The 21482-nt window shown below is 40.1% G+C and overlaps 1 protein-coding gene and 1 long non-coding RNA gene across 4 annotated transcripts in view; one reads left to right on the forward strand and one right to left on the reverse strand.

The window, feature by feature from the left end:
• On the forward strand, positions 1-8316 carry LOC113746168 (uncharacterized). The gene is made up of 3 exons (XR_003462648.1): positions 1-62; positions 6958-7154; positions 7230-8316. It is a non-coding gene; the product is annotated as an uncharacterized LOC113746168 (long non-coding RNA).
• The window catches only part of LOC109136692 (cell wall protein RBR3-like), a 25692-nt gene continuing 7806 nt past the window's right edge, over positions 3597-21482 (reverse strand). Inside the window, exons 3-12 of one of the 3 annotated variants that reach the window (XM_027280872.1) lie at positions 20566-20687; positions 20299-20357; positions 19482-19675; positions 18025-18888; positions 15748-15929; positions 13847-14021; positions 10999-11154; positions 8628-8876; positions 8337-8415; positions 3597-3836 (exon numbers count right to left, since the gene is read on the reverse strand). In XM_027280872.1, the coding sequence (XP_027136673.1) occupies positions 8366-8415; positions 8628-8876; positions 10999-11154; positions 13847-14021; positions 15748-15929; positions 18025-18888; positions 19482-19675; positions 20299-20357; positions 20566-20687 (2051 nt within the window). In that variant the 3' untranslated portion in view covers positions 3597-3836; positions 8337-8365. Of the gene's footprint in view, positions 3837-4239; positions 4355-6850; positions 7149-8336; positions 8416-8627; positions 8877-10998; positions 11155-13846; positions 14022-15747; positions 15930-18024; positions 18889-19481; positions 19676-20298; positions 20358-20565; positions 20688-21482 lie in introns of those variants that run through there. The other 2 variants (XM_027280873.1, XM_027280874.1) reach the window with 2 other exon arrangements.

Below are 21482 nucleotides of genomic sequence, written 5' to 3' on the forward strand. Positions count from 1 at the left end.
GCAAGGCCGACCACAGGTTAAGAGATCATAGCCCTGCATCTGAGAGTCTGCAAGCTAGTCAGGTAAGACAGCTTCTCGGCTGCAGCACACACAGACTTACCTGCAAATGTCACGTCGGTGTGGCGAGATGCTGCTGTGCTCCTTCCTCATCACAAACACCACTAACGACGTCCATGTCCGTCCATGACGTGTAGCTTACACGTTTGTTTACCTTGTGTCTATTTGTCCGTCGGAAGTTCAACTTACCAGCTGCTGTCAATCAAACTGGGAAAGAGACACGCCCCTTCTCCCGCCGGCGGAAAAAAGGAACATTTCTGATATTACATCAAAGAAAATATAAGATAATATATAACATTTAATTTGGTCAGTCAAACCTACACACAAGCTGTCTTCTAAAGGATAAGTGTGATTATCACTAAAAACAGTAATGCTGCAGAGGGTACATTTTCATCACCTTTATTAAATATGCATTTTGACAACAAAAACATAAGTAACATTTTAAGCGAATCACAGCACTCGGTTATAGTTATGGTCTTGATTAAATAAAAATGCAATGCTGATTTGAAGCAAGATAGGATGTTTTTTTTTTTTCCTTCACTGAGATCTTTTCCCTCAAATATGTTTATATTAGTGCTGTCAAAATTAACGCGTTAATTTTGTCGATTAATTTTAAAGAATTAACGCGTTAAAAAAAATTAACGCAATGAACCCGGTTTTGTTTACTTCCGGTGGCGGCCGCCATTTTGGATGTGGCAAAGTAGAGCTTTGTTTCCCAGATATATTAGTGTGTGTGTGAGTGAGTGTATAGGAGGCATTAACTTAAAGCATTCACGGAGACTGCGCCCTGCACGGTCGCCCACATTGCCCACAGCTAAAACCGGCCCTGTTTGTTTTAGTTTACGGGCAGATCTGCCACATCCAATATGGCGGACGTAACGTATCGCAGCAACGGACCGACCTGCTCAATGAGGCGTTTATGTATATATGTCTATGATCTATCCTAACTAAAGGAGAGTCTATGTATATATGTCTATGATCTATCCTAACTAAAGAAGAGTCTATGGCGGAAAGATGGATAAGGACTTTTAGGGGGAACATTTCATTTTAAAAAGTTGCCCGACTGCTCCTTGGACAAAAACAAGGCAATTTGCACAGTTTGCAAAGCCAAATTTAAATTCCACAGAAGTAACAAGACTTTAACATATCACCTCAAAGCAAAACACCCAGTCTACACTACAGGAGTGTGGCACTCGTCAGTATATTTCCTCATTCTGGCTTTTTTCTGTTTGCACTGTGCATATGTGCACCATAAGCCAATAAAATGAATGAATTTAAATATACTTTCTCTGTGTTTATTCTACATTAATTTGATCATTTTACATAAATAAATATTCATTATAAGCTTCAGTCTCAGAAAAATGCATTTAATTTATTGATAGATTAATTGATAGATTAATCGCGATTAATTACAGAATTTTTTGCGATTAATTAGTTAATTTTTTTTTTAATCAATTGACAGCCTAGTTTATATTTGTTTATGTATATATGTTATCACTGAGCATTATCCAGGCAGAAATTATGTTTTTTCTACAGAAACATAAGATATAAAGGAAAGAAGACTACACATGTTCATGTAGGTTATTTAAAAAAGCTAAGAAAATGAGGAACAAGTAGAGAGCTGCATTAGAGGCGTCCCTTTTTTTCCATTCCACCCATTTCACAGTTTATATGTGGACTCAAATTGTCTTACAATGAATGCAGCTGTTGTCCTTTATAGCTCACTGCAGGTGACTTGTGAGACTGTGATCAAAAGGGGTCCTCTCAGGGCATTCTGGGTAGGAAAAATCAAATGGGTTTTCATCAGAAAACGAGTGGACTGGCAGCCAGAGGCAGAACAAAATGTTTCCACCGTGCAACTTGCTGTTGAAGAAAATGCCAAAACCCACGGAAAAACTAAAATAAGTGATATGGTTAAAAATCACAGTGACTCTTGGGGGGACAGAGAGGGAAAATGGAACCGCATTCTTCTATTAGATCTGCCACCAACGGCCACAGTGTTATGTTTAAAGATGAAAAGGGTACAAGATTTCTATCAAAATTCACTGTGAGGAAAAAAACTTTCAAAATTCGCCCCCTGAAAAGAACAAAAAAAAAAAAAGTTAGTTTCAGAACTTAGGATATTTGTCCACCGGCTCTTTTTGCAACACACCCAGCCTGAACTCCGGTTCAGAGAAGGGTCACCTAATATAGTGGAGTTAAATGTCAACTCCTCCAGTTTCATTGTCTTTCTGACAGCATCAACAACATCACAGACAACTCCGAATCTAACAAAGGTCAGCTCTCTTTTTCTGTTCTCGTCCCGTTTGTATGCACGAGAGTGGGAGTGTGTGTGAGAGAGAGAGAGGGAGAGAGTGCAGATCTCAAAGTTGTTTAAACCCAGCCTAGCGGTTCAATATCCATCAGATTTATGTCTCTGTTATTTTCCTCTCCTAAACAGTAAGTGATAAACTCTGTGAAGGACACAATAACAAAGATCTACCTTTTCACCTCTCTCTCTCCCTGTCCACTCCTGGTCTCTCTGCCTTTCTCTCTCTGTCCCCGTACTATCAATCAGCCTTGTGGTGATTGCCGTCGGATTACAGGGCTTTTGCTGTCCGCTTCTAGCGATTAACGTCAGGACAAATAAAATACCCTTATATCCCTCCACAGTGACTGAAGTAAAGATCCAGGCCACATGCGCTTGCGCTCATATTCCCACGCATAAGCACATGCAATGCGCAAATGAACCTTAATCTTAAATTCAATCACAGAGTTGTCACCTTTGACATCCATTCCACCTCCGAGTTCTTCCTGTGTGTGTTTGGTTGTGTAACACAGGTGTGATTTTCTCCTGTTTGTCCTTGCTTGATCCTCAAATGTGCAACGGCTACAGATAAAGTAGTGGATGGTGGGTTGTGAACTCAGCCATGATGGATTACGACTGGCTGTGGGGAGTAATGCAAAACAGCTCAACTGAGGAAGAAAAAAAACCTGACACACACACCAATAGTACATGTACACATTCACCAGAGAGACGACAAACCAGTTCCAGTGCCTGCTGTTTATCTTCCCTCCACTCCTGCACACACATACAGACAGATGGCAGCAGCGGCCATTGGCACAGTTCCTCATTCCCTCCCTTACAAACATAATTTATCACCTGCCTCTTCAGTGTGTGTGTGTGTGTGTGTGTGTGTGTGGTCAGCCTGACCTGATCCAGTGCCACCTTAACCTTATTAGAAAACAAACTGATCACAACAGAGAAAAATGTACCGTGATCAACCCCTGTAGGTAAAATTTCCACTACAGCCAACTGCCCCTTTAACGCCTGTCACCTAACACACACACACACACACACACACACAGAAGCAGACTCCTACTGAGAATTAAACCTAAGTTGCCGTTTATCTTCCTGCCACCTCCCCTCGTCTTCCTCCTTCGCCTGCTTCATTGTTTGTTTTATACCTTCAACAAGCATTTATCTCACAGCTTACGCAACAACACAAATATTGTTCACAAAAAACATGGATACAAAAAAAAAAGAGACAAATCATAACTTGAATCAAAACAAGATTTAATCAGCAATGTCATTTCAACGCCTTAAAATTTTTATTTTCATCTATTTGCACACGAGCTCCCTGTAGGTTCAGTCTTAGGGGCTTTTGTTTGCTTTATCCTCTCATAAACATGTGTTTGTGAGTGCATTTGTGTGATTATCTCAGGGTAGTAAGAGGACACTCAGCTGGTCTCTCTGTGCAGCCGCCTCCTCTTCCTTTTGTTCCTCGCTGACTCTGCCCCTGAAAGGCCAAATCCAACAATCAAAGGCAGAACATCCTATATGCACAGCACTCAAATACCAACCTATGATTAAGGGACAGATGCACTAAGCCTTTTGTAACTATGGATGCAGACATCATGGATTTTGCTCCAAAACAACTGTGACATTTTCAGACGGGCACACAAGCTGAAGTATGCATCTATATTGGTCATCACCAGAGTTGTAGGCTCACAGTCCTTTATCAAATCTGAATCCAGGACTGCAAAAAAAAAGTTTTTGGCACTTGTATAGAGAAGATACCATTAACTGGATTTGATTATGACAAGGTCAAATTAACTTTAGATTCTATAAAGACAGCAGGGCATATCAATGCCATCCACACCGCCCACCTGAGCTGACATTCGTGTCAGAGGAGATGCTCTGTTGCTGTCATCTCAGCCTGCAGTGATCCTCAAACAGATGCGTTGGTGTGGCTTGTATTATGAAACCTTTTCTTTTGTATATCATTTCATGTCATCAACCATCCACTCACTTTTCCTGAGATATTCAATGACATTCAATTTATTATAAAGTGTTAGATGTTGACAGGTTTTGACAGTTAGATTTAAAAGGAAAGTTTTTTTTTTTTTTTTAAGTGGAGTTGTATGAGATACTTATGCATAGTCAGTATATTACCTACAGTAGACAGTGATCAGTGCGCTACCAGTTTGGAGAAGCAGACATGAGCTTCTGTCTGCACCTCTAAATTGAGAGCCCAGACCGCTGTCTGATGCTGGTAACACACTGACTTTGCTTGAATAATTTGTATCTCTTTTAAAGCATTGCTACATTTTGCTTTTCTTTCCTTTTCTTAGCTTGCTGACAGCTGCATCTTTGATAAAGTCCTCAAATGACCCGTGCCTTTCAAGGTCTGCTTTTCTTGCAAAATTCCATAATTAAGCATTCCCACACATTGGTTTGTATCATAACCTAAAGCTTATTGTTCCCACAAACACCCCCCCCATCAGGCTTCAAATGTTCTGTTCAGACTTTTAGCTTTGAGTGTAAAGACTAACAAGAGAGCAGAAGCTGACATTCAGATTTTACGAGGAGTCAGTCAAAATAGTCATGAAAGATCAAAAACATTATAAAATAAAGTAAATTAAAATAAAAGCACAGTTCAGCAGAGGTCTGGTGCTAAATGTCAATGCCAGCAAACACAGATGGTAAATCTCAGATGTCTAACTTGAGCTCTTAATCACCGATGTTAAGCTTCTTGTAAGGTTAGTGCAAATGCTGTACTGTATAAAAGGTGCATCAGAAAATTCTGAATATGTCCATTTTCCAAATATTAATGTGACACTGCTGTGCAAGTATGCACTGAATGAAGGTTAGATCAAAGACAGCCAATAGACTGAGGCAACACTAAAGCACAGCTAGGCAGCTGGACGCAGTTGAGTCAGAGCAAAGATAGATGATGAATTGAATAGTTGTCTGGATTTGAGGTAAACATAGACTAGGTCATAGCAGACACACTTGCATTAATGGATGTGCTCATACTGCACATTAAATACCATGGCACTGCCTTCACTTGTGTGTTGTGCAGGTGTACATATCCCATTACTGGAATTCTAATGAATGTATGTATATTTTTAGGTTTTATACAAGACTAAACTAAAAAGTTTTCCTGACATATGATGATGGGCAGCAGAGACCACTGTACATGAGCACTGTGTGGCTGAGATGGGGGATGGTACCATAAATTTATATTTATATAAAGGAGCAGTTTTTGTGTTAGATGTCTGCAGTCTTAGCGTACAAACTGCATTTAAAAAGAATTACAGCATTGTTTTTGGTTGGCTCTATGGTATAGAACAGTGTAATTGCAAAAACAAATGAATAAATGATAAATGTAGAAAATGTAAAAAGCAGTGACACAAATAAAAAACTATGTTTTGAACAATGTCACATTGACCAAAACTGTTATGTGACAATAATGATGAAGGAGAGATGATACTTGTGCAGCTATACCCATGTCTGAGTGTGTGTACATGTCTGAGGGATGTAAAGAGCTGTTTTGGTAGCACTCGGTGTAGTATGTGTTAATCCAGTTATTACACATCTCAATGTGATATTCACAGTGCTCAGCTCAGCACAAGGCCTCTAGCGCTGATTATGCCAACTACACACACACACGCGCACACACACACACACACACAACACATCAACACACAGACACACACACCCAACACAGTCGTCGTCAAAGCTGAAGTTGTTCTGCAGGCTAACGATCCATTACACACTCCACATATCCGACAGAGAGGAGGACTGACGGAGCACAAAAAAAGAGGGATTACCCCCCACTGCTACCATTGGAATGGTGGAGGAATGTGGGGACATGTAGACCAAAGAGCAATGGATTACATGATGATCATGGTGAAAAGACACAGGGTATGAAATTCTCACAGGGCGTACGTACATTTGCCTTCTAGTATATCAAATTGTAATGGGAATGTTAACAGCTACCCAAGCTGCAGCTATTACTTTTAAGTTCTCTAGGGCATGCAAATGTCTCGGACATATTAACTTTTTCAGGTTCCGTAAAAATAACATATGGGACTCTACTTTTGTGATACTATTGGAGGGGCCAAACCCAGCTTTGTTGTGCCTAGGGTGTTTCCCAGAGTGGGATCGTAGAGAAAAGATGATCAGATATTATCACCATCATATATTACAGGTGGCCATGATAGAAGCTGTGACAATCCCAGCTAATCATTCACATTCACCACTTTTTTTTCTTGTAAAGGACAGAGCTCTCCATGTCAGGACAGTTTGAGCATCCTGTGGAGAGTTTTCCTCGGAAGAAATATGTTGAAGATCCCATGTTGTTTTCATGTTTTTCATGCTTCATAGAGCTAACTAAAAAAAACTAACAGGTCTATTAATAACTGCTGTATTCGACTGAGGGGATGTCCTGCTATTGTGCATGCTGGTTCACTGTCACTGTTACTGGGACACTTAATGGAACTAAACCAAAATATGTATTTTCTTTAAATTTAATTCTGTTGAAAAAATATTGCTCACAATCTATGGATAAAATAGTTGCTTAATGTTCATATTGCAACATAAGCACAATTTTTTTTTTTCTTTTTTTCTTGGAGTGTCCTTTGATGAGCTGTTTCCAGAATCTTGCGTCCGCCCAGCAAGTGCTCGCTGAGAGATTGGCAACAAAAAATCATGCCGTGGAAATTTCAGAAGCTGAGATGCAACAAGAAAATAAAAGGCTCCGAGCCAAGCTTTCAGGTCTGGAAGGGAGATCCAGGCGCAACAACATAAAATATCGTTGGTGTCCCTGCAGGTAAGGAGAAAAGGAGGCCAACTGAATTTGTCTCCAACTTGACGCACGATAATTGCATGGGTGTATCTCACACAGGAGAAAAAAGATTCAGCGTCTTGGGGGACTGCCCTCGATGGATTACTAAGGTCATCGTATCTTAATCTTCCCAGACTACACCCCGGAGGTGATGGAGCAACAGTAAAGCCTCCATGAGAATGCTGAGGGAGAAGGAGATTTGAGTTGAGACTCCATGTTCATTACTAGGAGCAAGTAAAGATATTCAGCAATATGGCTGAAGCCAAGAACTTTTTAGATTTGACATTTGAAATTCTATTTTTGTAACATAAAGAGAGTGTAAACACACTGAGTAGGCTTCTATCATTGCAGTTTTCTTTTCTCTTATGCTCAACTTGTTCAGCACTGTTTGTGCCAATGAGGGGGCTGTGAGTTGGAGGTGTTCCCTGATAGATGAGGGTAACTGCTTTATTTGGGGAAACCCTGGATGTGGGTTTTGTTCATGTTTATTTGAGTTTTTGTTGGCTGCTGTTAGCTGTAAGATTTAATGTTTCGATACAATGCAATTATCTTTTGTGGTTCAATGTTCAAGCTTGTGGTCTTTCAAAGTATCATGACTAAAAACATATCCATATCCTTGGTCTCTTGGAGTGTTCTTGGTTAATGTCATCCAATAAAGCGAGATGAAGTCTCCATATCTGGATAGGCTTTCTTTTGCTCCTCCACCCAATATTCTTGCTGTACAAACACTTCATTTGATGAAGTGAAAGAAGATTACAACATCCATGTGATTGTCATTATTCTTTCCACTCCCATGTACGCAGATCATTAACGCGGATCAGTTACTTTTTTTAGATGATTCCAGATTAATCTCTAACACTGTCCATACCAAATAGCACAACACAACATAACAGACCATAGTCCTGTCCCTTCCTAAGTAGGCCTATAGCTGGTGATTTATTACTCAGATCTAGCTTTTAAAGATTACATTAGGTTGCACATTTCAACAGCACTGTGGGACAAAGTGAATGTATTTGTTGATGAAAAAGTATTTTAAAAAAGTCACCAAAATATTATGGAGCAATAGCACGCTGAGTTGTCACCTGCCCTGGATTAGCAGTGGACCATGTGAGACATACTCATTCTTGGCACCGTGATTGCATTAGTTTATGAGTGCATGTTACCCACCATGTGAAATGATGATTTGCTTGCTGATCTCAACTTCCACTGCTTCCTGCACCAAATACTGAAACCTGCTTCCCTGTTTCTGTGGTAGATTAAGGAAGGTTATAGTAAACCATCACCACCACTCTTATTCATCAGACATGATTATGATGTACATTCATACACCTTAGTTTGGTTATTATTATTACAATTATGATAAAACATTAAATGCAGAGTGATGTGTTCATCACAGGTGGCCTTACCATGATGGTGTGTTTGCAAACTTGTGAATGTAGTGTATGTGTGTGTCCGTACCCTTGGCCGTGAGTCTGAGTTCCTGCTCCAGTTCATGGAGTGTGTGCAAAGTTGTGTCAGTGTCCAGGTCAGGGTCCTCACAGCCCATCTGGTCCACACTACAGATCTCCATGATCTCCTGGGCTACCCGAGACAGTGGGCGCAATGCTGGACACATCTCTGAGCCCGACCTAGGATTAGATTGGCTGCAGGCAGCAGGAACCCAAGAGAGTGGTGGTGTAGACTTGCCACACTGGTTAGACTCTGACTCTGAATGAGAGAGAAATAGAGATATGTTTAGAGATGGATGTTTTGACGTGCATGAAGACATACAGTAAGGGTATCTTACACTACAGAAAGTGTGAGTGTAAGAAAGAGATGAGAGGAGGTGTAGAAGAAGACAGGAGAGAGAAGTAGAAAGTAGAGGAAGACAGGGAGGGGTACGCAATTTGGGATTCAGGGAAACAGGGTGAAAGACAGAGAAACGATCATAACAGTCGGTAGAATGGAGTGGTGTCTCATCCCACTCCACTGCGAGCCACATCAAATTGAATCAGATTGAACATCCATCCCCACCTGCTCACTATAAATTATATTGAGGCTTCTATTGAGAACCTATGATGGTGTGTGTGCGTGCGTGCGCACGCGTGTGTGTGTGCGGCATAAGGATTCCTCATCCTGTGTGCTGTCTAACCAGCTCCAGTGTTAAGTCTTTCATTCTTTCAATCTTCCATTGTCTCCTTAACTCTGCCTACCTCCCTCCTCCTGCTCTCAGTGCCTGGCTCTGTCTTTCAGCTGGCACAGAACCTCCACTTAGTGCTTCACAACCACCTGCACTGTCAAACTAAGCAGCATGGGAGGAATGATGCATGCAGTAGAGCGCTGCTAACACATGTGCACTCACACGTACACACATCCGCAGACTCAATTTACTTCCGTTTCAAAGCAGATAGGACATATATCTAGATTTTGGTTACCGATAAAGCTCCGTGCTCAATTTAAAATGTATTCAGTGTAAATTGAGTGTGAGATTAAAATCTGATCTCTCTTAATGACCCCTTTCAAGAGTTCCTGAGGAAAGTCAGATTTCAATCTTACTTTGCATGCACTGGATGTACTATACACACACATATACATATATATATGTGTGTGTGTGTGTGTGTGTGTATTCCATACAGCATACATAGCTTTAAGTCATGATGATTCAGTGACAAATGTATCTTTCTCACATGATTAATTGAAATGTTAGGTATAACTGACGTCTTTTCAACATACATATAGCTTAGATGAAAAAAAAAAAAAAAATAAACCAAATGGAGTGAACTTGAAAAAGGGGTTCCCCATTCACAAAGAAGCTATTTCAAGAAATTCATTTATGGCACAAGGGAGCCAAAACACAGATGTTTCCGTCAAGAAGCCGTCGTCAGAGTGCTGTCAGACAGAACACTGGAGTGTCACACCGACAGCACAACGAGGCACACAGAGTGAGGCAACTTGCAGAAACGTCTGTGCTCGGGTTCCCTCGTGGAATTAAAAATATTGAAAACATGCCGAGTATTTCTGATGATAATTAAACACGCTGTAAAGGTTTGGAGCTCTTTAGTGGCCTTAAAAGTGCAGACCTCCGTTCAAAGTATTGAACTTAACTACACCTTCAGGCAAGGGAGCACAATGTGGGTCTCTGTGCCTCAGGGTAAAACTGTAAATAAATAAATATATAAAGAATAAATAGAGTAAGGAGAAGATTTAAACATAAAAATGATAAAGAATTCCATGAATGCGCAAAGTTTGAGGGCAAGGCAGGACAGTATGGGCAAGATTTATGAAGAAGACAACAGATGGCAAGGCTCAGTGGCTTGACAGTGTAGAAGGAACAGAACAGAGGAATTAAATCATCATAAACACAGTTTAGTATACAGTAAAGTGGGTGTGGAGGGAAAGAGGAAGTGAATCCTGTGAATTGATTAGCAGTTGGGAGTATTACATACATCACCGAGTAAAAGAGATAATCATTTTATCTCTCAGGTGTCTCTGTTTATTTGTGTAAATGTAAACGTGTGTGTATCAACATAAACAGATTACCGCAGTGTTTCTGGGCACTGAGCAAGAGAAGTGATGAGCGGACATATTCCTGGAACGACTCCCAATCCTGCATGTGTATGTGTACAGTATGTGCGTGTCTGATGTGTGTGCCTGTTTGTGTTTGAGAGTGATACAGTATAATCTCCTAAAGAAACCTGCATACTTAGTGGCAAGAAAATATGGATATATGCAGAAATGAGATGTATTAATTGTGTATGAAATGGAGATGTGGGTGTATGAGAGAAAAAATAAGAGGTAGAGCTGGATAGTGTTCACGCAGACGAGTACACATACGGACGTGCACACTTACCAGATGTTCCTGGTTTATTTGCTGATATTTCTTCTCTCCTGGTAGGTGTGGTTGAGTGAATTCCTGTTGGCAGCGTCTGGCTGTCTTCCATCACACTGAAAACCAGGTGTCCTGCACCAGTACTGAGGCTGCTGCTTGGCCAATAACCCTCTGACCCTGAAAGAGTGAGTGAAAAAGTAAGAGACGGGGGCCACAATGCCCAGAAACATACATTTTATTCTGTCAGAGTCTCTGCTTGCCCCGCTTAAAAAGCATCACTACATGCTCCAAAAACATTTGGAATATCTGAATACAATCTAAATGAAATCCCAGGACACAGATCATGAAATGTCACACTGCTGTGAGCTGGACGGATGCCTAGCAAATGAAAAAAGCAATTCATTTCCTTTGCTATCTAACTCCAACAGTTTGTAATTCCATATAGATCTAATGCATGGAATAACCTTTTTGCTACGGCAGTACATCAGTGTTACATAGAATAGAAAGCTGCTGTGTGAATTACAGAATATGGTTATTCTTTTTCATGGCAAATTTAAGAAGTGAATCCAGGTCATTGTTACAAATGGTTGAACTCATTAAACAGAAACTTCACAGAAAGTCACAGCATGTCTTATTACATTTGATACAATAATCCATGCGTCCATTCAGCAGCAGCATCTGGACCAAACCAATATTGCCTAACAAGCCTGTTCAGCCAATCCTGACAGCAGCAATACAATTACCGCGGTTTTCTTCTTTCTCTCCAGTGGTTAGCCAATCAATTAGTACGATTGACTGGATGAAGAATCTACTAACTAGTCTAAATCTGCTGCTAATGAAAAGAGGAAAGAGGAGAGGAGTCAGACAGCCGGCTTCTAAACTCACACACAAGAAAATGGAGAGGGTTGAAACTCCTGGAAAAAAAAAGGAGATCCAAAAATTACTTGGAAATGCATACAGAGATACCATTTGGAAGTTTTTCTGTCAATTTCTTCATCCAATTGCCTGCTTTGATTTGAGAATGCTGCCTGCATCTCTGCTCTCCGCTCTCTCTCTCTCTCTATGGAGGTTTGGCCATTGTCCCGTCTATCTGTCCCTCTGTCTCTTTCAATCTTTCTGTTCGACTGGATGCACATGAGACAGAAACTGCACACTAACAACCTCATTTTCTGACTGACCGGGTGACAGGGAGTAAGAGCAGAAAGGAGAGAGAGGTGGAAAGGTAGAGCAGGAGACATATAAAACCTGTTGGATCTCAGCCCTGCCTGGAAAAAAAATAGAGGAGACAGATGGAGGGATAGAGGGACATAAATGAGTGCGGAGTGTTGTCAAGGTGATATTCCCCCTCTCTAACCTTTCTCTCTCATTAACTTTGGAGCTTTAACGATGGTGGCAGAGACAGTGCGGGGTTTGACGAGCGGCTGGCTGCATGGTGCGAGGAGGGTAGTGGTGCCCTTGCGGGAGTCTCTCACTGTCAACCTCATTCATTTAACGCAATCTTGACAATGAAACAGCGAGAAGCTGAGCTTTGAGATTCGATGAAGGAAAAGGTTGATAGGATCACATTGGCCTGTAGCAGTTTACTTAACCAAACAAAGTACGAATTAGAAATCCTTGCTGAATTAAAATAGAGTGCTGTTTGAAACATACAGCATTGGACAAGAGTACAAGGTGTAATGAGCGCCACGATGAATTATAGCGCCTGATTCAAATCCAAATATTATTACCGGTACTTTAACTCTGATGCAATTTGGAGGAGCAGGCTAAACCTCCAACAGTTCCAACTTGTTCTGGCTAGTTCACAAATCATTAGCATAGTAACAAAATTTTAAAAAAGTAATTTTAAAAACCTAGACAGGGTTAATGTGAGAAGCTTTTAAAACGATCTTGGTACAGCAGTATTTGTCTGATATAGTTCAAGGTGACAGAAGCAATGAAAGTAAAGTTAAATCCAAGGCCTTGCATTAAATGTCTATGCATTTTCTAGCTGGAAAAGGAAATGCATGGATAATAAAATACATTCAAATAAAACAAATATAAACAAACAGATGACTGTGCTGCACCAGACTTTGTGTCGATTGTAAACCGCATTTTTTTTTTTCTGCACAGTAACTGACTTATTAAACAACAGGTTTTCAGGGCCGTTGTATGAGATAGATGACATAGCACTGACAACATGTATTTCAAAACTCCTCACAAAGGTAAAGTCAAGGTAAACTCTGTGTGTCATGTGAAGGACATAAGCATTATTATCTACAGCTTTCAGCCAAGAAAGAAACAAGCAGAAAAAGCTGTCTTTTTTTCATGAGTGAGTCTTTGTGATGAAAAATGGACTTGCAGTCTGTGTGCCTGTGTTCACCTACAGTTTAAGTATATAGAGGCCCTAAATATGAGTTAAAAAGAAGGACACAGGCTTAGACACGTGCAGGCAAAGACATGAACACACACATACACACACGCAAAAAGGCATCTCAGGAAAGCTCCCCTTGGACCCACCAGTAGTAAATTATCAGTGTCGTCCCCCATCTCTCGTTTTCCAACAAGCAGCCAGCGCTCCTCTGGGTTTAAAACTCATTTTCATCTCTCATGTAAGCTCTACGTTTTTACATATTTGTTCTAAATCCTATTATGAGGCCTTTGTGATATGAATAACGCTTGCAAATTGGAAAGTATCTCCAGGCAAAAGTTGGACACAGAGGTAATCTTCACAATCTAATCTCTTGAAGCACAAAAACAGCAAAGGCACTCTCTGATGTACAGTAGTTTATAGGAAAACATGAGCCAGTTTAAAGGGAAAAAAAGGAGCAAATGGAAAAAAAAAAACAGGCACACACATCATATCTAAAAATGCTGCTCTTTTTTATCCTACCTGTTGGGCCTGAATCATATGGTGTAGTCTCTCTTGTGCGCACTGAGTCACAGTATGTGTGTTCTGGTGTGTCGGAGTGACCGGAATTCATATCCAAACCCAGAGGCAGAAACCCATCCAGATCACAGGACCGCTCTGATCCAGACCCAGCACTCAGACCCAGCTTATGCATGACCTGAGGGAATATGGAAACAGGCAGACAGGAGGGATGGAAGGAAGAAGGGGGTAAGTGGACGTACCAGGGAAGGAGAAAGAGTGAGGCAGGAAAAGATCACATGAGGATGAGATGGAGAGATTAAACACAAAGGGAGATAGGGAGGAAGGAAGGAGAAGAGGAAGAAGACAGATTATGGTGGGAGTTGAGGAGGCATAAAAATGAAATGGTAAAGAGAGTGAGGAAAGTACAGTAGAATGATGAATTAATAGTTTTGTCTCACAGCTTGAATTTCATTTTTATCCTAACCAAATCAGTTCAAAGTACAACCTGAAATTCAATAGTAATTTAACTTTTATTATGATAGGTAAGCATAATAAAAATTGTATTTTTTCATTTTTTCCTGTGTAAATGCATATTAACAAGCCGGCGTCTTTCACTAGAGATTATTCCCTTCTCTCCGTGTTTCCTTTGTTTCCACTTGATAAATTGATTTTTAATTAACCCCTGGAGCTGGTGAGAGCATCTCACAACAGTGTGGTGGGTTAGCTGTTCTTCCCCCGCAAGTATCCTCCTGTGAGACAGGGGTAAAATGAGGAAGCTCTGTTCAGTTAAGATTAGATCTGATGCATTAGCATGCTAGCCATAACACCTGAAAGACACTGCAGATGGGCCGGGAGAAAATAGGAGGGAAGCCGTGTGGGAATAGTGTTGCTAAGAGCGAGGATGAAGCATGGATGGAAAATGACAAGAGGAAGACAGGGCAAAAGAAAGAAGAGAGGCATAACAATGAAATGTCAGGAGACCAAACACAATGATCCTGTGTATCAGGGAACACTGGAGTACAGACCAATGCTTCATCATATCAAAAAGGATGGTGCAGTTCCCTGAACTATGGGATATGGACAGAAGAAAACAGATGGAGAAGAGACAGAGACAAAAAGATGGACCAAAGGAAAGAGAGGTAGAGAAAAGTATGAGAAATATATGGAGGATGAGAGAGGAAAAATTAGGTCTAAACAGGGAGAGAGAGCTGAAAAAAATTACTATCTAATCATTTTAGGAGCAGTTTGATTCAGGTCCAGAGGCCACAGATAACCACCATCTTCACAATCACGAAACTCATTTTGCTCCAGCTTTTTAATAAAGCACCACCCCCCCCTACTTTTTTCACTCCTCTGTCACAGTATAAAGGATTTGTACTATTAAATGGCTGATAGGTCATTTGGGACCATTCAAGCGGTGTCTTTTTAATCCACTCTGTTTCTCTTTTCTCCCCTTTATGGTGTGCACCTTTAACATCACTGCCTTAGGTGTCTCTGAGCTATAGATGAATAATATAAAGTAATTAGTGCGATACAAATGTTATCTGATAGATCAGGTCAGCTACAATAAGAAGCTCCAACTGTACGTTCTATAGAGTGATTATGGCCAATGCAATGATGTGGTTGTCTAAAACTTCTACAACCTGCCTATTTATATATTTTATTACCCGGTTTGAGACACTTCAAGGACAAGCTTTAGCACATTGGCATATAAACTACAGCCTATGTGGTAATTATTTTATTTGTTTATAGCAACCAAATACTTTTCAGCAAATATGCTGGATTCAATAGGATGGCTGTGAGTAAGAAATGGTCTTATCAAAAGTAATGAGCTGATGTAATAATACTTTACTAACAAGAGACTAGGCCAAGGTTCTTCCGCTTAAAAGCAGAAAGCATGTGAGAATATGGAAACATGTTACCATGGATGGTTCTGACAGCTGTTCTTGCTCAACTGTCTGCAAATCTTCTTGATGAGGTGTGGCAGGAATCCCTGGTTCTTCTTCTCTGGTTAAATGTCCATCCGTCAGTGCTTCTTCATCTGAAGAGTCTTCCTCATATGGAGCCAGACCCAGACTATCACTGGACATTTCATCTCCACTGTCTTCATGAAAAATAGAGATAAACATTTTTAGAAGGTAGAATTTCTAATTTAATTATGTAAACATAAAATGTACATATTTTTTCATCATATTATTGGACTAGCACTATATTTAAAAGGCTCAAATAATATCTTTCAAGGTGAATAGTAAGAACACACTGACTGTCCTTGATTTATCATGCTTTGAATCACTGCAAGTCCATTTTCATCTCAAACATCCAATGAAAATTTTAAAATGTGACGTCAGTGTCCTTGACATTGCCAGACACGCATCAAGCTCTAATAAACTGATAAAAGCAGCATTCAGTGTCAGACTGGACGAAGAGCTGGAGGAAGTGAAGGGTGAGAAAGATGAGGGAAAACACAGAGATGATGGATCACTAAGTGAGGTAAAAGCAAGACAGCAAACCTAACCCTATTCATTCCAAATATGTGCGCACACAAACACACACACATACAGTGTACTTCTGAGAGGCAGCGAAAACACTGTATCTAAAGTACTCTTGTGTGAACACATGTATGTGTCCGCCTAGATGTATGAGAAATAAGTGTGTGTCTGCATCAGTCAATCCTGTGTGTGTGTGTGTGTGTGTGTGCACGCACACACACTAGGGGAATTCAGGGCCATTCTTTACAGTGCAATTACCTTCCTGTCTGTTGTAGCATTATGTCAGGTATTTACTTAAAACCCTAATCGATATTAAAAAAATAAAGAACTCTTTTTTTGGTTGCATCTAAATTGACTTTGACAGCCCAGTGGAATAAAAGGAAACCATTACTGGTTGAGATGCACAAGCATTTTATTCATATAAACTGCCTGGCCATTGAGAGTTGTGTTGAGACAAAATGTAGATCTGTGCTTCCCCATCCATAAATATGCATTCTTTTTTTCTTTTTTCTGACCCGAATTTTGGTCCCCAAAACATGTTGTATGGAAATCTCACCAAACAATACTGTCTTGAAATGTGATTCTATCACAAATGAACTATATGATAGAAGCACACCATTTGTAAAAAAGAGTCATAGTGCAGTGGAAAGTCAGGATGTTTTATGTAGATGGGCATACAGTATATACACTATAACTTCAGGATTTCACTGCAAGATTTACTTACATCTAACTCTGACTATATCCTTTACAGGCTCAAATTTGTTTTTTAACTTATTTGCTGCCTCAAATATGAGAACGAACTACAATAAAGCTGAGTCACTGTTAAACTTTCAAGTATAGTGTGGGTGGCTGCTGAATGAGATGTTTGTATAATGTCACAACAGGTCAAAATTCTTTCAGATCGTGTAATACTACATAGAAGCAAGTGTGAAATCTGTTTATCGTCATGCTGCTCAGTCTTATTACACTAGTGGCATTCAGCATTCAGCAGGGTATCAAGAACTTCATTTCAGAATAACATCTAGTTGTGTATACGAGACCTTGATGATAATAAAGTTCTTGATAATACAACAATTTGAGTTTTCACATTCAAGACTGAACCCCACTTTGACTATTTCAAGATCTATGCCATGAGAACGTTTTATAAAATGCTAAGTAGAGGTGAAGAAGTTCTTTCCAAATCACATGATAATCGTTAGGAGCTGTTAATTATGAGGTGTAAATTGGCAAATACTTTTTGTATAATGAGGAATCTTTCATAAAGAAGTGAGTCTCAAGAGGGACCAACTGAGAAGAAGAACTGTATCACTGGCATACACGTGAATGTAGGAGGGCTGATTTCTGATTGCATGTGTTATTATTTATATAAATAGCGAGGAGCGTTGTTTGTGCTCTTGGTGACAGGGAGTAGGTGTGGCATCTGATGCTCCAGTTGTAGTCCCTTCTCCAGTCAGATACACACTTCGATCTGCAGCTGAAGTCCAAACTACATCACCATCGCAAGGTAGTGGCGCGTCATACTGTTAAGAAGCTCAAATGTGATCATGTAACCAGAACACGTATGAAAATAGTTTAAATCCAGTCCAGCTCCGTTAAATAGTAAACTCACTAACCATTAGCGACTAATTAGTGTTCTTGTCACAATCTCTACACCATCAAGTCACACAAACTCATACAGACAAAGAGCGGCCACAATTACAATTCTCTTACCTATTGATAGCTCCTCTTCCTCCTCCGTTTTCCCAGCTAATGGAGGATTCTGAATGACATTTAACCGATGTGATGGAAGTGATGGGATACAGGAAAGTGACAGATCTGATTCATGGTCACCAGAGATAGGCGTGGAGGACATAATAAGTGGAGCATCCTCATTTGTTGGAGTTGAGCTGGATCTAGAATATGCATCCAAGGGGGACTTAAATAGAGACAAACTGGACAGGCTGTTTACAGCTGGACTTGGTTCCAGAGATTTTGGTGGTGTGTTTGGACTGGAAGACACAGGTGACAGGGGCAGCTGGAGTTGATTAACTAATAGTAGAGACTCTGGTTCACAGAGGGAACGGTGGGATTGCCTTGAGGACTCCAGATTGCTTGGGGGCAGTTGGGAAAGCTTCAGTGATGACATTGGTTCTGGGAATAACCAGGGAGATTGGGGTTGCTCTGGTAACAGAGATGAGTCTGAGCCTTTTTGAAATGGGGTTGATTGGTAAACTTTGGGCAATAAGGCTGACTCAGTGGAGCCTGATGGCGAGACTATGAAAGTAGACCTAAGGGAGAAGGATGGAGAAGGGGAGAGATGCTCTTCTGGGATTAGTGGTCTGGCACTAGACAAAGGAGAAACATCAGGTGGAAAAGAGACAGGAGCATATGGGGATTTAGGGATTTCAGTTTGGGAATGTAGTAATAAGGGAGAGGACAAAAGTCGCGGTGATCCACAGTCAGGTTTTGATTTATGGACATTGGTGAAGCAATTGGGCTTTTGTGACATTGAGGTTGGTGTCTTGATTGATGTCTTTGAAGTCCTTGGAGTCTGATCAGTGGGGCATGCTGATGGCTTACTTTTAGAGGATGATGCTGTGTAAAAAATAACACAAATAACAATAAGGGTATGAGTTGCTGTTGTGATGACATAAATTTTTCATTAAAAACACACCACAAAGGATTTTTTCACTGGTATAGAAATGATTAGGTTTGTCCTTGACAAGGGCTAAGCCACAAGCTTCAAGTGCTCAATAATGATTTACCACTAACATTCATTTTTTTGTTTCAGTGTGGCCAATATTCAACACACATCAACTTTTGCAAATGACTCAGCATGTGTAAAAGACAACAATAATATAACACTGAGGATGTTTCATGACAAAACTAAGGCTACATACAGTTCCTTTTTAGGCTTTGAATTTTATATGTATATATAATACTGATGTTGCAGCCAGCCACATACCTCTTTGAGACATTTATTTTTAAAGGCTTTTAAAGATGCACTGCTTACTCTATTTTGAGTTTTCCTATAAGTTTTCCTGTCGGATTTACAACAAATGTGCCAAAAAAAGTCACATGAACTTTGATATGACTTTATATGTCACATTCAACACAAATATTAGATGTATTTCATTAAAAAGGGGGGTGTTTCTCCAGTAACACAACTAGAGAAAGCACCAGCTTACATTTCATTGAGTGTTCTGCTTGTGAAGTCTGAGGCTTAGATCGATGGAGCTTCTGAGCTGCTGTGGGTCGTGCTGGTGCTCTAGACTGCAGACTGGGAGATGAGTGGTTGATTCTTGAAGACACACCACTGGTTAAGGCCGTTTGGGGCACCATTGTTCTTCCCTCACTGAGGACCCTTGGAGCAGAGGAGACCCTGTGTGGAAAATAGAACGAATGAATGTTAATGCCTGCTAGTAATGTAACGTTTTTAACTATTGACAGCAGCCTCCACAGCACTGCTCTTTCTACTGTGTTAAAATCTTTGTGCCACGATGAATTATATAACATGAAGTGAATGGATCTGATAATAATTATCTTCTTTTTTTTTGTCTCAAAAGGAACAAAAAGCGAATTCAATCAAGTTGGACACCTGCTGTTCACTTGATTGTTTACCACCTGCTGGGAAATGTTCAGAAATTACAACTTGACACTTACACATTTTGTTTGTCACCCCATGAGTGTCATCTACACAGGTGCTGAAAATTTATCTCAGCTACAAATTTCCCTGCCTATACACATCTACTGTAAAATCAGTATGTTTGATTGTAATCTCTTGACTCTGAAAAACTGATGAACATCATTTGGTCATTAAGAAATGGAGATGCTCTCAATCTTGTTTAGTACATCTAGTAAAATCTGTGAAACTCGGCTGTAGATGAAAAGTGATTATATAAAACTGATTGTTTCTAACAATCTAGACATATGTAGCTTTTTCTACACCGGCAAGGAGAATATGGTGACATCAGTTTTTTTGTTTTTTTTAAAACTGAGGCTCACTTTCTGTTGCTGGCAGTCCTCTGCTCAGCAACAACATCTCCATCCATGTCTCTGTCACTCTGTAGAAAACAAAAGAGAACAGTGTCGTCACACATGAATAAGACTGTGAGCTAGAAATGGAAAGAAATATGCTGGTGTCTGTGAAGCGTTGTGTGCAGATGTGAGTGCATGGGTGTCTACTCCGCCATTTGCCTTGTCTAGATTCACTGTGCATGTTCGTGAAGGTAAAACACTTTTGTTAAAATAAAATGCTTCAGTCATTCTCACCTCATCCAGGTATTCTATGGTGAGGCACGATTCAGGTGTAGTAATCTGAGGCTCAGCCTTGCCCCTGCTGACAGGGACAGCAAACAATGATGCACAGTAGCGACGAAAATCCTCCTCCTGGGCTATAAATGCGCCCACGCACACACACACACACACACACACACACACACACACACACACACACACACACAATAAGTCAGGGCAAGAAAGTAATGTAATGTGTTGCAATATGAGTGAGTCAGGGTATTTATTTTGTTTGTTTTTTTTGTGGCTGCTGCATTCTTTCCCCAGTTAACTCAGAATTATTTTTTTTAGCTACTGAGTCACCAAAATAATAGCAATAATTTTAGAAACAACAAATAAAGCTGTTTAGATTTATTTGATCTTTAATAATGAACGTAATTAAGAAAATTCAACATTTGCACTCACAGCACTGAAGGTGACTAGTGCAAACTTAAATTGAGTGACAAGATTAGATATAACTAGGAGAACCAAATTGAACCTGTTTTCATTAAATAGATAATTGAATTTAAACAACTTTGATGAAATTAGTTTTTATCATTTATTTTTTGTGTATTTTTCACATCAGACTTTCACCTTAAAGCTCTCAGAAAAGTAAGTTAAAAAAAACAGGCAATTAGAGCCGGTTAATGTGATTGTTTACAAGAGCGTAAACCAAGTTGAAAATTAGAGAAAAGAAAAAAAAACTTTAAAAAGAAAGATGTGTGCTGTGTATTTTCAGGTGCTTGCATCCAGTACTTCATCATTTTTTTCTTCTCTTATACTCTCCTCCTCCAGTGATCAGAGACCGGGGTAATACAGAGCTGCACACGTGGATACTGTATTAATCTGATATGTTTAAGTTGAAAGCTGCTGCAAGCACAGCAGGGGATGAACAGAGATCTTCCTTCTGATGA

The sequence above is a fragment of the Larimichthys crocea genome, chromosome VII (assembly GCF_000972845.2).
Source record: "Larimichthys crocea isolate SSNF chromosome VII, L_crocea_2.0, whole genome shotgun sequence".
Lineage (NCBI taxonomy): Eukaryota > Metazoa > Chordata > Actinopteri > Sciaenidae > Larimichthys > Larimichthys crocea.